The sequence below is a fragment of the Setaria italica genome, chromosome IX (genome assembly GCF_000263155.2).
Source record: "Setaria italica strain Yugu1 chromosome IX, Setaria_italica_v2.0, whole genome shotgun sequence".
Classification (NCBI taxonomy): Eukaryota; Viridiplantae; Streptophyta; class Magnoliopsida; order Poales; family Poaceae; genus Setaria; species Setaria italica.
Window position 1 is genome coordinate 34,058,748 of NC_028458.1, and position 16,332 is coordinate 34,075,079.

General features: G+C 44.4%; 1 protein-coding gene across 3 annotated transcripts; it reads left to right on the top strand.

Moving 5' to 3' along the window:
* Positions 1-5,682: 5,682 nt before the first annotated feature.
* LOC101756883 (cell number regulator 4-like) lies at positions 5,683-10,678 on the top strand. 3 transcript variants are annotated; one of them, XR_215887.3, is made up of 5 exons: positions 5,683-5,831; positions 5,998-6,069; positions 6,157-6,375; positions 10,142-10,259; positions 10,441-10,678. XR_215887.3 is itself a non-coding variant. In XM_004983383.3 (4 exons), the coding sequence occupies exons 1-4, from the start codon at positions 5,759-5,761 to the stop codon at positions 10,503-10,505; spliced, it is 429 nt and encodes a 142-aa protein (XP_004983440.1). In that variant the 5' UTR covers positions 5,683-5,758; the 3' UTR covers positions 10,506-10,678. The 3 variants fall into 3 exon arrangements, 2 of the variants coding, with proteins under 2 accessions (XP_004983440.1, XP_012698035.1); XM_004983383.3 differs by lacking the exon at positions 10,142-10,259; XM_012842581.2 differs by lacking the exon at positions 10,142-10,259 and having other exon boundaries at positions 5,706-5,831; positions 5,979-6,069.
* Positions 10,679-16,332: the final 5,654 nt, after the last annotated feature.

Sequence of the window (16,332 nt, forward strand, 5' to 3'; positions counted from 1 at the left end):
GTAGAAATTCCAATAAATATGTATAAATTAGTAGAAATTTGGTAGAAATTCTTACAAAGTACTATTAATTTGTTAAAATTTGTATAAACATTTCAGCATTTGTGGGATTCATGTTATTGTAAAGTTATTAGGCATTAGTAGAAATTTTGTAGAAATTCCAATAGATATGTAGAAATTTAGTAGAAATTCTTACGAAGTACTACTAATTCTTTGAAATTTGTAAAAACATTCCGGACTTTGTGGGATTCATTTTATTGTATGATTTCATGTATATACCCTTACGTACATGTAGCTAAGGCGATTTCATGTATGTTTCATTTCGTGTGAGGTTCCTATTTCATGATCCAGTTCTATGATTCATGACTGTCATGTATCATTCCATGTATGTTTCAATCAGTAGTTGAAATGGCACACAACGAGACCGCAAGGTATCTCATGGAGCAGATTATTGCTGGTGATGGTAGTGGTGACAACCTTCCAATATCGTACACCGATGAAGAGGGCACCCAGGCGGACATGTTCCTCAACATGTCCGGCGATGGGAATGAAGAGCCTGAGCCCCAAAAACACCTTGCCGTGGTGGAAGGTTCCGGCGAGGTATATATAATTTGTATTGTTTGACGCCACCGTTTATACTACGTACTAATTAACAAATCTTGAACTGTTAGCCCTTTGGATCGACGAAAGGGCAGAAGACCCGAGGTCGTACAAAGGTGATGGAAGGGAGACTTGTCATCACGGAAGTGACAGAAGAGGGCAGGCCGGTTGCTCCTGAAAAAGTAGCAAAGAAGTACGTGAGTCAGATTGGGGCAATCGTAAGGGACAACGTACCTATTAGCATTGGAGAATGGAAGGGCAAAAGCACTAATTCGTACGCGCTCCTGGAGACATAAATGAATATGCTGTGGGAAGATGTCAAGAGACATTTCACATTTCCTGAAGGATATATTGAAAAGGATGTCAAAGTGTGGACGCTGAAGAAGATGGCTACACAATTCCAGACATTCAAGAAGATGCTGGATGCCAACTACATTAAGAAGGGCCGAACTCCAGATTTCAATGTGTGGCCAAAGTTGAGGGACCACTGGGAGGCATTTGTTGAATATAAGAGGAGTGAAGACGGTGTGAAAAAGATCAAGACCAACACTAGAAATTCTAGTCAGAAGGGGTACCCTCATAATCTAGGGAGAGGTGGTTATGGCACAACAATTCCCAAATGGAAGAAGATGGAACAAGATCTGATCGAACGGGCAATCGTACCTGCAACTATTGAATGGCCCAAACGATCGAAAAATTGGTATTACGCTCATGGAGGCTCCCTGAGCCAAGAGGATGGGACGTTGATATTCAATGAGACAATATGTGAGAAGGCCGAAAGTCTTATGAAGAACATTGAAGATTCTAAGGCTGGGAGGTTGAAGGTGGACCGAGAGAATGATGAGCTCACATTGGCCCTCGGTAATCCCGAGCACCTAGGACGTTGTTGAGGTTTCAGGGTCATTCCGTGGAAGTTTGCTTTCCGAGGCGACAATGCATCGTACAAAAGCTACAAGCGAATAAAGGAACAGATCAAGGAGAGCTGGCGGCAGATGCTAGAATCCAAAGTGCAGGCACAAGAAGAAAGAATGTTGGAGGAAATCAATCGTCGAGTGGCCCACGCAGTTGCGGAGTTAGCCCAATCTGGAGCATTGCCGAATCCAAACTATGGCAGCCCTTCTCAACGCCTCTTGAGCAGTTGTGCTTCTACAGGGGTCCTCGATGTGCAGACACCCAGGTTACCCGTGGAGGAGCAACGGTTCCCTGTGGATGCCATCACGCAACGCACCTCATGTGAGCTGCATGCACCGATCGGGAACCTCACTAATAAGGTATACTTATACATAATATTTATGCAATCTTCTCAAATGATCCACGCCTCAAGATCGGAGAGTTTAATAACTTGTTTACTTCTGCTATATGTACAGGTGACGTACGGGAGTGCGTTACCAATCCTGGCAGGGCAGATAAGTCATGGAATGGAGATTCCACCTAGCTACGCCAACGTCCGTGTAGAGCAGCTAGTTGATAGCCAATATGAAGGCCTAGAGCTCGACCTCCCAGGAGGCGATGGGGAAAGGATACTGGCAGATGCGCTTCATGGGATCATTCTATGGCGCAAACGCTACATCATCATTCCCGACACGAAGCCATCTCCTCAGAGCTCAAGACCGCTCCCCATAGATCCCCAGCATCGACCTTCTCCTCATAGCTCGAGACCGTCATCTCCTACACAACCTGCTCTAGGACCGTCGCTTCCTGCTCTATCAACGTCTCCATCTCGACCGCATCCTGGTGGTGGGAGCGACGACGACAATAAGAACACCCCTCCTCGATCACCGTCGCCGGGACTAAGAGCAGCCCCGATGAAGGAACCTGCAGCACAACTAAAGAAGTCACGAGCACCGCCTCCCAAGCAAAGACAGAGAAAGAAGAAAACAAAGGAGCCTGAAGTGACTCGTAAGGAACGCTGGGAGGCAATGAGTCATGCAGAACAGTGGGCAGAAATCCAAGCAGAGACCAGTGTGTGGTTCAAGAAACAAGCTGAAGAAAAAAAAAGCAAGGGAGATGGAGTCACCGCCAGTAAATCGAAGAGATTTAAACTTTTTTATCAGGATGGAAGAAGGAGCGAAGAAAAGGATACCACTACTATCAAACTACGAACGGGCTTTAGTAAAAGCTGATGAGAGGGACAAAAGGAAAGGAAAGTCATCTTCCAATAGTGTTGTCCCCGACCTCGGGCATTTATCAAAAAAAGACGCTCAAAAGGTAGCAACAATGCTCTTGGATCAACAAGTACAAGTATTGAAATTCATGGAAGAAACCGGTATGGGACTTGATGAATGTTTAGGGCAAGTTGAGCCGCCAGCTACACCGCCAGTTGAACCGAGATGGATTTTTGAGCTAGGCAAATCTCTAGTAAGGCCTGACTTGGTACAGAAGATATAACAAAGATGTACGAATTCCATCAATGGTACATGAAGGTGTCCACCGACTTGAGGGAGATGGTTGGCCTTAAGGTAAAACCGATAGATTTTTAAAGCGGAGGCGAGAAAGTTCTGTGGCTAGACTTCGAGGATATATACGAAGTGTACATCATGATGCCCTGGACATCTCTCTGATCAGAGCTTGGGTTCTGTAAGTGTCCGTTTATCTACATGTAAATTTTGCCTCATATCATTATTTTTTTTGCGTGCGTCACCGTACTAACTTTGTCTTCCATTTTATGTAGCATGCTAATTCAGACGTGCCGACGAGAGGCGTACCTACATATTGGCTTCATGGATCCATCCGTAGTTAACCAAAAGCAGATACAATTATCGTCGGAAAAAACCTTGGTGGCAGTATACAATTTCCTAGACAAACAAAAATTCAATGATTTCATACTACTTCCATACAACTTCAAGTAAGTGTGTGTATACCGTCTACTTTCGTTGTCTTTTTCCTTACCTGATTAATTAGTTAGCCCTAATATGCATGAACATTTTACGTACGCAACTTCCACTGGATCCTGATTATAATTGAACTTGAAAGAAGCCACGTCACTGTCTTCGATTCGTTGAGGAAAGATCCGGTGGAGTACCAAGACATGCAAGACATGCTAGGCTTGTAATAATTCTGGACCTTTATCTCTATGCAAAAGTTTGTTTTCTAAATTTTATCCCTGTTACACTATATCATTCATTATTCTAATCCGCAGCGCATGGAAACAATTCATAAGGACACACAAAGGTCCATTCAAAGAAAAACTTACATGGAACACAGACTTCCCGGTACGTATGAAGTCTGCACATTTAGTACATTGTATAATACGAATATTTTATAACTTATTTTTTCCACACTGAAGTGCTTAAGACAGGAACCCGGGAATAATCTATGTGGCTACTACATCTATGAGCACATGCATAGTTTTATGGGATCCAAGGGACTAAAGATGACGCCGCACAACTTTAAAGTACGTAAAATAAAACTATTACTAGTTAATTATTTTCTAGCTCCTTATATTTAATTGTTCGTGTAACATTCACAAATTTCCAAATTATAGATGTTAAATATTCAACAAGGACTCTTGAAGAAAGAAAGAGTAGCGGCAATATGTGAAGGTCTCATTGGATTCCTAATGGACGAGGTGGTAAATCCACAAGGAGAATTTTATTACGATGGATGACAATTAGATGCTCTGAGCAACATCTCGACGGGAAGATTGTAGATATATAGTTTGATTTGTATATATAATACGCGCTAAGATTGATTTGTATATATAGTTGATTTCATTATACTAGTTGCATTGTATATATGAATTGTGTATATATATAGTAATTGTATAATTACAAATTTCATTCGTTTACATACTAGTTGATTTCATTATAAAAAAAAGTCTCAACTACTAAAGGTTAACAAAAGGGCCGCGATACTACGTACGTGATACATAAAAATTTCAAGGGCTATGCAGGACGCCATTTAGTCCCGGTTGGCTTTCCCAACCGGGAGTAAAGGGCCTGTCCCGCGCCTGGCGTGGCAGGCCCTTTAGTCCCGGTTGGTGGAACCAACCGCGACTAAAGGGTGACCTTTACTCCCGGTTGAAGGATCCGGGACTAAAGACCCCCCTTTATCCCGGTTGATTTATCCCGGATGGATTTTCGGAAGATATGCACCCTACCAACCGGGATTAAAGGCCAGTTCTCTACTTAGTGAAAACTCGAACAAGAGAGCCTCTGCACTACACTAGCTTCCTTATACACATCTTCCTTCATTAATATTACACTTTGAACAAAAATTACCAGAACAACTGTATTATATTGGTTTTATATAGAAAGCACCAAGTCTCTACTGGACAAAACTCTTGTGACAGATGCTCCTTATATTATGCAGTATTAATAAACGTCATACGACTTGTCAAATTATGTCCAATCCTAGTCCTGGCTTCGTGGCTCCTTATTTTTTACATCCATGAGACATACTAATACATATTCTAAGCAAACATGTTAGTTTCGTTGATTATATTGTGATATCAGTCACTAAAACTAGTGCCATCTTCGCTCTATCTATTTATAGAGAGACGGCGTTACAAGGCCAACACCTATCTAGCTCTGCCGTAATACAATGCGGTCCATGTAACCCCTTTCAGTACAAAATATTCTGCAAACTGTTGGTAAATGGTAACATTGCCCGCCTGGTAATATAACACTCTCGATGATCTACATACTTATTTTTCGAAATTAAGATATCTGAACTACATACATTCTGAAATAATGTCATACTTACGTGGAGTATTTTTTTCTGAACGAGTTGGAGTAATATAATGTACGCAGTGTGCTTCAACTGAGTTTACAGGCATAGTTTTAATTCAATAAAAAAATTTACAGTTCTTCGGAAATATCATAAAACTAAATCAAGAGTTTTGTAGTACCTTAATGTGCTACATATAGATATTGTGTAACTGTAAAAATGTATGGCACACGTACGGCAGGTCGAGTATAGGACCCATTTCAAATCATGAAATAGTACGAAAAGATAAAGGACTAGAAAACCTGAGTGTCTCAATAACACATAACAATCTCCTTTTTTATTTTTTATGGATCTTTCTATGATTGATTGCCAGAACAGCCCCTTGGCTTCTCGAGACGGCTTCTACAAATATGCCTAGTCGCCCCTTGCCATGCTCAAGATCCTCAGTCCTCACACACTTCAGCAAGCTCGCCAACCTCGGAGCCGCTAGAAGATGAGCGGCAATCCACTGCCGCCGGGGGCCTGGACTACCGGCCTCTGCGGCTGCTGCGATGACTGCAAAAGCTGTGAGTCACGGCCCTGACCTTTATTTCCGAAATTAAAGCCTTAAAAACAAATTGAATAATTTTTAATCTAAGGTCGTTGCATATGAAGGACGTAAGACCTCATCTTAACCTTGTCTAAACATGGCTTAATTTTACTGACCTAGGCAGCCGATCGACGTTCGTGCAGGCTGCCTGGCGTTCTTCTGCCCGTGTGTCGCGTTCGGCCAGGTGGCGGAGACCTTAGACAAGGGCGCCACGTGTAAGTTTTTGTTACATTGAATTATCCCTGCTTGCTCAAACAAAATGCAACTACATACTAATACTACTACTACTTTTCAATATGCAGCCTGTTGTATGGCCGGTACGATCTATTGCGCACTGTTGCACGCGGGAGTGTGCCTGCTCCACTGCCTCTACTCCTGCTCCTACCGCCGGAAGCTCCGGGCGGCGTACGGCCTGCCTGCGGAGCCATGCGCCGACGGCTGCGTCCACTGGTTCTGCGAGCCATGCGCGCTCGCCCAGATGTACCGGGAGCTCAAGAACAGAGGCGCCGACCCGGCAGATGGTAAGCAGCGCGTGCTTGTATCCATCCATCTCATGAGTTCCAGTTCGGATGAAAATCGAAGTATTTTCACAATCAACCATAGATTATTGGCCTCGGTGCCCTCTCCGGCACTCGCTCTCGCTCTCAAACATTAATTCTAAGCCTACTCTAAATATGAACGGCACAGAAACGAATTCTCACTCTAGTTCCAGTTCCCCATTTAACCCCAGTTTCTCAACCGGGACAACCAAATCAGCACTGAAAGTCTTTATCTTTAATCTCGGTTGAAATACCCGGGACTAAAGACAACCTTTAGTCCCTATCGGTATTACCAACCGGGACTAAAAGTGCCTCCATGCACATGGCCCTTTAGTCCTAGTTGGTGTAGGATTTAGTGACTGGTAGCCCACCCAGAGGTACCCAGATGGTAGATTTGTAGGCGAGAGAGATTGTGAAACAAAGAACTCGAATGGTAACATAGAGACGCAAGGTTCAGACAGGTTTGGGCCTTCGGAGAGTAATACCCTACTTCCTGTGTTCTGGTGGATCGTATTGCTGGTATGAATTGTTATGGGTTGGCGTGCCCTCGAGGGGTGTCCCTGGCCGCCTTATATAGACCAACGACCTAGGGTTACAAGTCGGATAGGATCTAATTCTAGTCGGTTGTTACATGGAAAGCAATCTAAGTCGGACTACAACACATATCCCGCAATATCTCGGTAGAATTTGTTTTGCCTAGCCTTGCCAAGCTCGTGCTTCGCAGAACTTCACGCCTTGCCCCACACGCCATGATCGGAAGTGGTGGTTATATGCTCATTGGTCCTCGTCGTCGAGATGGTGGTTGTTGCTTTGTGATTGCTCCACCTCCTCCTCTTGAATAGGTTCCAGCTGACCTCCCCTGCGGCAGCTGTGGTCAGCTCGGCTGCGATCGGATCTACTCTGGGTAGATCCACCTCGGGAGTGCCGGGTAGATGTAGTTTCTTGAGTGTGATGACTAGCTTCTGGAGCGTGCCGGGGAATTGGCCCTTTCCTCGATCTGGGCGTTGGCAACACGGATGCGTGTCCGGATCCGTTGTAGTTGTTCCGAGTTCGGAAGATTTTCCAGGTCGGCAAAGACAGCCCCCAGGTTGGCCTAGGTGGTGAAGACGTCATGGTCTTCCTATTTGAAGTCGTTCTGGAGGTTACGAGCGCGCACAGGGTTGGGATGCCTGCGCCGACCTCCAGCGTCTCCTTGGTCGCCATTGTCGCCGCTGTTTGGTGCCGGCGGGACGGGTGCTATGCCGGCCGCTGCAGGGGCGGCAGGCGGCTAACAAGCTTACTCAGCTCGTTCCTATTGCCGACGTTTGCCACGGTCTCGGCTCCTCTCATTGCACCCTTCCTCCTGAGAGGAAGTTTCACCATCACGGGGAGGTTCATCAGCGGAGACAGCAAAGACTTCCTGATATCTCCATTTTGCCTCATGCTGAAAATCTCAAATTTCTCTATCTCTAAATCATAAAACAAAGCATACTAACGATGAAAGAAGGGAGTATGAAGTTGCTAACTTTAGAATACTTGGATGAGTGAAATTCTCAAGAAATCGTGGAAAAATTGTGCAGCACCCTATGCTCGTGAGGTCACCATGGAGAAGAGCCCAAGCTCTCGGTCAATGTGTGGCTCGGGCTCGGGAGGAAGAAGTTGTTTTATACGTGGATATTTAGTCCCGATTGGTAACACCAGCTAGGACTACTTACTGAGTATTAATCCCGCTTGGTGTTACCGATCGGGACAAAATGAGCCTAAGCTCATTAGTCCCGGTTGGTGAGTATTACTCCTCGTTGGTGTTACCAATCGGGACTAAATGTCCTCCAGATTCCCTCCGTAGGAAGTAGTCATTACAATCAGGATTAAAGGAGATCTTTATTCCCAGTTAGTAATAACAACTGGGTCGATTGTAGCTATTGGACCCGGGACTAATAACTCATTAGTCCCGGATCCTGTTTCATCCGAGATTTTTATTGATGGATGGATGTCTAGTTCTCCACTAGTGTCAGATCACACGTAATCATGTTATATTAGTTAAAGATTAATACAAGTATGGCTATGCTGGAACTCACTGGGATCCAAAATCCAGAAGGAAAGGGATACAATTTTGGGATATCATAATTTCGATATGCCAAGGAAAGATACATTGGTCCATGTTTTGCCGTCTTATATATAGTAGCCGTCTTATATGGACCCAGAAGCAAAATGATTCTTATAGGACGGCACGGACGAGTAGCCGGGCGGGTGCGAGCGGGCGGTGCGGGGCTGGCGCTTAGTGCGGGTGGCGGGCGGGTGGCCGGGCGGGCACGTGCACGGGCGGGTGGCGCGGGTGGCTTTGTTTCTTATTTTTTTGGAATTTTTTTAGTCCCGGTTGGTAACATGAGCTGGACTAAAGTTTCCCTTTAATCCTGGCGAATAATCCGGGACTAAAGGATCCCCTTTGTCTCGAATAGTTAATCCCGGTTAGATTTTTGGGATCTATGACCCTTACCAACCGGATGGTAAGGTCTGTTTTCCAGCTGTGGGAGTACATGCTATTAATTTGGACATGATGTAACATTTAGATCCAAAGTAGAACGTTAGCTGTCCTTTAGATCAACAGCAAGATTCCACTTATAACATGCATGATTGCGAATGGTGGTTTCAACGGAAGACAACTTTGATATGATTGCAAAGTGCATTCCCAAAGAAGTCAAAGAAGAACATGATTATATTGTAGAAGGACCCTGCTTAGTGAAACTAGTTTTGACGCCCCAGATATTTATATAATTTTATATAAACTTGATCAAAGCTAAAATAGTTGATTTATGACAAAACTAAAATGACTTAGAATTTGTTCCGGAGGCAGCGATGAGACTTATGTATCCTCAGCATATATGTAGCACGTGGCAGTAGTTAAGAAATGAGTGTCGACGACGACCTTATCATACGAGGAATATAAGGCTACATTTGTACTTGTACGCTGGTAACATGATTGCAAAGTAAGGAACCACTTGCACACGTGACACGTTCTTCCTAATACATGTACGATGTATCGGCAGAATGCTGCCGTCACTCCAGACTAAGAGGTGGAGACAACAAGAGCAAAGCACTATAGGAGGCATGAAATGGTGGCGACGGGACCGGGAAAGAAAGTGGGACGCGCGCGGATGGCGCAACCGTACGTTGGCAGCATAATTTCGTCTTTCTTTATGTTCCATCACGAGCGCAACGACCTCCACTGAGATATATTCTCTCGCCGAAAACGTCAACGCCTAGGTGAAGTCGCAAGTTTCCTTGGCTTAGTATGCTTTAGGAAACAACACAGATGTTACCTAGACCTCTGCCGTGGCAGTTTCTACTACATTTGTTCGCTTTAACAAAACTTTGCCTCGCTTGGATTTAATTTGGAGAATATTTAGCTTTTGGACATTCCAAAACCTAGTAGTCCAAAAGTGATAAAAAAACTCGAACAAGACCTGAGCCTCTGCACTAGCTTCCTTATACACATCTTCCTTCATTAATATTACACTTTGAACAAAAAATTACCAGAACAACTGTATTATATTGGTTTTATATAGAAAGCACCAAGTCTCTACTGGACAAAACTCTTGTGACAGATGCTCCTTATATTATGCAGTATTAATAAACTTCATACAACTTGTCAAATTAAGTCCAATCCTAGTCCTGGCTTCGTGGCTCCTTATTTTTTACTTCCATGAGACATACTAATACATATCAGTCACTAAAACTAGTGCCATCTTCGCTCTATCTATTTTTAGAGGGACGGCGGCACAAGGCCAACAACTATTGCCCTGCCCTATTACAATGCGGTCTATGTAACCCCTTTTAGTACAAAATATTCTGCAAACTGGTGGTAAATGGTAACATTGCCCAGCCTGGTAATATAACACTCTCGATGATGTACATACTTATTGTCGAAATTAAGATATCTGAACTACATACATTCTGAAATAATGTCATACTTAGGTGGAGTATTTTTTTTTCTGAACGAGTTGGAGTAATATAATGTGCGCAGTGTGCTAATTAATCATTTTCCCTTAAATGTTTCATCTTTTCAAGGATGGGAAGCTCACTCACAGAAGACGTCCATGGCTCCTGTACCAATGCAAGACATGACGCGTTGACGAGGAGTGTGTCGCAAGAAATGCACTTGATCAGCAGTAGTGTTGTGGCTAGCAGTACATTTGTGAGTATATGTTTTGCTGGGGGTCCACGTCTGGATCAGGTGTGAATATAGTTGTAAATTAAGTGTAAAAATAAAATATAATCATGAAGTTCTTATAATATATTATCAAAATAGTACTTGCAGATCTTCCAATAGATGGATTATATTAGTTTGTTGCAACAGTCTAGATATAAATCGGATGGTAAATCTTTTTCCCTGTGCATGGAACAAGTCCATATAAATAACAATAATTTATGTTGCATGAATCATTTTATGATTTTTAAAAGCTCAGTCATGAGCTCGAGTGCACTGCCGAGCCCACACGTCAGGAGGCCCATCTCCAGCCGCGACAGAACTTGAAGGAACTGAGCGTGGAGTGGGTTTTCTTTGGCAACTATTAATATGTAATATATTTTCATCAAACATGATTAATCAATACTGGAAAACCCACCATTAGTCCCGGTTGGTAAGCCACATATATGTCTCCAAGGATCAACTGGGACTAATTATTCGGGATAAAAAGTCCCCCTCTTTCCCTTTAGTCCCTGGAACTAAAAAATTAAAAAAAATAAAAAGTGCTCGCTCTGTCTACTCCGGACCCGCTCCACACCGGGCCCTCACCTGTTGGCCGCGCCGCTCCGCCTGTGCCGAGCCTGCGCCCGCCCCCGCCTGCCAGAGGCCGGCCCTTGCGCACCGCTCCGCCTGGAAGGCCTGCGCGAGAATAAGGGAGAGGAGAGGAGGAGAGAAGATAAGGGAGGGAAGTGGAGGAGATAAGGTGGAGAGAGAGAGGGAAACTAAATTAAAGGTACCGGGAAGGCATTTAGTCCTGATTGAAAACACCAACCGGAACTAAAGGCCCCCCTAGTTCCGGTTGAAATTACCAACCGGACTAAAGGGGTAGTCCCAGTTGGTAATTTCAACCGGAACTAGGGGGCCTTTAGTCCCGGTTGGTGTTTTCAATCGGGATAAAAAGCCTCCTCATGCTACTAGCCGTTGCAACCGGAACTAAAGAGGGCTCTTTAGTCCCAATTGATATTAACAACCAGGACTAAAGAGCCCCCCGTCGGTGGCCAACGGTGGCTCATTTTTAACCTGGGACTAGACCCTTTAGTCCCGGGTCCAAAGACAACCGGGATAAAAAGGGTTGGATGGAAGGTGAGTTCTCTGTTAGTGAATAGTGGACCTTCCGGTTGAAAACAATTCAATATCTTGTCTTTTTTCCCAACACAGTACAAATAACCCAATGAACATCTTTGAGAGACTAAACTATTAGATCTCAAAATTGACGAAATCATCACTGGTGTCTCATTGTCGACGGGCATGTTGCCTACCATTGAAAGAATAGTGCCGATTAATTCCTAAAATAAACAAATCTAGGAAAAAAATACGAACACTCGTGCCGATTCTACGACTCGAACCAGAGTGAGCAGTTTGCTCTAATCATCCTGTCCTAACGTCATATTTACATGACTGGATTGGAAAAAAATCACTGCACGCTAACAAATACTGTTTATGAAGAAGCACCAATTGTAACATCCAACTTTTTAGAGCATTTAAAAACACAGGCTTTTTAAAAAAATTTCTTTAAACTGAACCTACTTTCTTTCCCCAAATATTCAAACCACTTTTTACAAATAAAACCTTGCATATATATGAGCATATGTGTTGCATGTGATTGCTCTAGCATTCTCTTTTTCTCCACCTTAGGATTATTCCCTTCCTCTAAATCCTAGAATGGATATTTGAATTTATTGAAATATTAATTCTATCCAAAGCCTTATACCAAACTCCCTACTATTCACAACCTTGGTTTCATCTAGGCCAAACCCCTTCTATCAAACTCCAAAACCCTGGGAATAATATTTCCTCAACTGAAATTAATACTCCAAATTAGATTAAATATTAAACTTCATCCAAAGTTCCTAGAAAACTCCCAACTAATTCTAAATATATCCAAGCTCTTCTTAAGTGCCATCTTCATGACCACTCTAAGCCCACCCTTCAAATTTCATCCAAATTTGAGACCCCTTCAAATTTGAATACAAACTTGAGGGATAAGGGTACGCACGGGTCCCCAACGACTAGGATACTAACCGGCCTGACAAGTAGGCCCCGCCCGACCATGGCGTGCAGGGTAAGGTATTAAGATACATGGAGAACAAGCTTGGAGGACGGGCGAACGGATCCTGCCTGGATATTGCGGGATATAAATTGTTGTAGTCCAACTCAAATTGCTTTTTATGTAACAACCAACTAGGTTTAGATCCTATCTGATTGTAACCCTAGGTCATCAACCTATGTAAGGCGGCCAGGGGCACCCCCGAGGATGAATAATCCAACGCACATCAACTCTTCGCATCCCATACTAGTAATACAAATCAGCAAAACACAAAAACGTAGGGTATTACTCTCTGAAGGTCTGAACCTATCTAAACCTTGCACCCTTGTGTTAACATTTAAGCTCTTAGTCTTGCGATCTCCCCCGCTTACAAATCTACCACCTGGGTAACCCCTTCGTGGACTGCTGGTCACTAAAACTGACAGTTGGGATGCCAGGTCGGGGTGATTGTGAGATCCTCCCCAGCGAGCTCGATGGCATCTCACCCCGACGTCATCTTCCCCGAGAGCATGAAGACTTCCTTGCCAATCCGATTCAGCTTCGCTTTGGGAGCATGCCGGTAGACTCCAACTCCACCGCCTCCGGCGCTGACTCGACGCCCACCGCCATCTGTCGGATCCGCATCGACGGAGCAAGGTCTCCACCTGAGAATCATCAGGCCGCTTGCCCAACAGGTCAGTGATCTCTCTCTCTCTCTCTCTCAGAGAGGATCCCGCGCATTCTCGTGGCAGCCCGCCCACCCACACCCTCCGATCTAATCATGGGGCTAGACCAAATCAGCAACACAATTGCTGAGTGCATCAATCTCTCTGAGGCGGCACTACGCGCTAGAAGGTCGGCCCTTTTAGCCTCAAGAACTTGGCTACCATGCTTTCCAAAAAACTCTCGCAATCATTCTAGATCCAATCTGAAGATCCACCCGAACCTACTCAGTTTGTGAACTATGGTGAACATCCAACACCTGCGGCGCTTCTACCCTTAGGACCTAAAAGCTATGTACTCTTTTTACATTTTACATTGAATAAATAAAACCTCAGAGGTTTTTGCGTACCTACTACCTTCTCGCTTTCTTAGCCGAGCTCTTAACCACGCTCGAGGGCTGTCCGACCTATTCGATAGATCTCTGAGTCCCAACTTTACGCTCTAGGGCTTCCCCCGCTATCCGCTGATCTCCGAGTCCCAACTTTTCTTCTACCCCTCTAGAGGTTATACGACTAACTCGTGTGGAAGACGTCCTAGCATGCGAAACCTATACAACCTTACGTTTGCCCCCTCTACAAGCTCGAGATCCGCTCTCAGCAGAGTGCTGGCTAGGATGGGCTAGGTGCTTAGCAACTACAGGTCTAGACCACATGGTGTCCTGTCAAACATACCAAGGCAGGGAAGGAGTTTTGCCTTTACATAATTTAATCAACAAGTTTTCTTGCCCCTTGGCACAGATTGATACATTTTACAGTTTTTTCATTACAGGTTCCTTAACTACGTCCTCCGCGGCTTGTTAATATTGCTCTGCCAACGCTGGGAGGTTACCAGCATTAAAGTCCTCAGCAATGCCCGTTCCGGCGCGCTTCACAGCCAGCTGGGGGAAGTGCATCTTCAGAAGCACCATGACATTCTTGTCGCACTCCATGGCAGTCTCCTTCATCAAGGCCTTCAGCCGACTTGGCGCATTCTTCGACTCGATTACAAACCAAGCTAAGTCATCTATTCATTTAAATATTTTACGGCTTTCGTGTACCTCCACATGCCTCAATTCTCCTATGTCTCCGTGACTTTCGCTGACCACCCTGGTCACACCTCTGACTGCTTATACAGCTTGATTCGTCCACTACATGGGCAGTCGGGGGTTGCGCCCTATGAGTGAGTGCCCAGCGCACACTCTTTGCTTTTCCGCATAGTTCCGACTGCTTTGCGGCTTGTCTGCTCTCTTAACAGTTGCTAAAGTACTTGGGTAGCACACACTTTAATCTGTGAAACCTCGACTCATCTTGTGATGCCCCGTATACAAGCTCGAGATTCGCTCTCAGCAGACTGTTGGCTAAGCAAGGCTAGGTGTTTAAACGTAATAGGCTAACTACTCCAGGAAATTACATGGCCCACAAGAGCAAGGCACGCAAGGATTTACTTTTACACCCATAAAACTCAAAGTTATTCAATTATTAAATGCTCTACATTATGTTGCATAATCTTTGTATTGTCCTTTTACAGCTTCGAAACTACTCGGTGTGCCGTGCTTCTGTGGCTCAGCTAGCTCCCAGGCTTGGGAGCTGGGTGCTACAGATGACTCGGGGTGTCTCCCATTGCCCGGTCGACCTCTCTGGCTCGGGGCGGTAGGCGACTTGCAGTGCTTTCGCGGCTCATCCGGCTCCCACGTTCGGGGGCTGGGCACCACAAACGACTCGACGTGCTTCGTGCCACCCGGCCGACCTCCCGTGAAACTGAATTTTTTTCATCAACGGTCAAAATCTAGAATTATGATGTGGTTACTAAGGTAGGACACCTAGAAGCCCATGGCAGCAAGATTGCTTAGATTTGTAAGTGAGTGAGGTACATGCCGATGCACATGCTTGCAGTTACCAAATGATCAAAGCGATGCTTCAACACGTTGGCGACCACGATGCGATCCTGATCGCCACCGCAGATGTCAAAATGTTGCAGCATGCGACAAGAGACAAACATCTCCGCGATAGGCTGGTGGCAGGTATCCTCTGGTGCTGCCATTGCTTTGATCATCTTCAAAGAGGTAAGTACAAATGCAGAGATGGAGAGAGACTTTTGGAGTGCGAGATCATTCTGATACTTGGAGTGGTCGGGCCTTTAAATATACAAAGTGGAAGGGATATGAAGCGCTAGAACTTCTCGATTTCACACCCTGTCATCGAAGAGACCACAGTGGTTAACTCTTCTCTCTCGACTTCACACCCCTCGCCACCAAATGATATACCTCTTCAACTTCTCTCTCAACTATCGCATGCGTAACCGTTGAAATTCATCGCAATCCATTGAAATTCAAACCCCTACATTTAACGACTATTCTAATCGATTGATTTTCAAACAAGCTAAAATATTGATATATGTGTGCCGTTGCGCAGTGGCACAGGTGCGTTTAAGTAAACGTGCTAGGGTGAAAAAGCATCGGCAAGTTTATTTCTTTATTTGTGTTGATCTTGTTTGCGCTGGTGCGAATAGACTAAATGCACCGGTGCAATTTGGCCTGGCAAGTATGAGCCGATACGAATGACGTTCTCTGCAGTATTGTATATTACGAGATGTAATGTCTCCCCCTTAGTGGACCATTGCTGTGGTAGCTCATTCGCAGCTTTTAATTTGTTTTAGATAAGGAGACGAGGTGAGGATGAGGTCAGGATTCGGTCAAAAAAATAAGAAGAAGACGAGATGAGGAGAACAAAATTGTTTTACTATTATACCCCCTCTGTTCAAAATCTTCTTAATCTTTAGCCAGTGTTTTTCTATGAGTATCTGACCATAATTTGTCCTATGATCTGATATCAATAGTTATGACAAAAACTTGATAATAAGCTAGCATTTTTAATATGAATCTCATGGGAATAATCAATTTTATGCTTATAATCCAAATTTTGTTGGACTAGGTAGGTATTGATGAATCGAAGCATCAACCTCGATGGCCAAATCACATCTTACGATA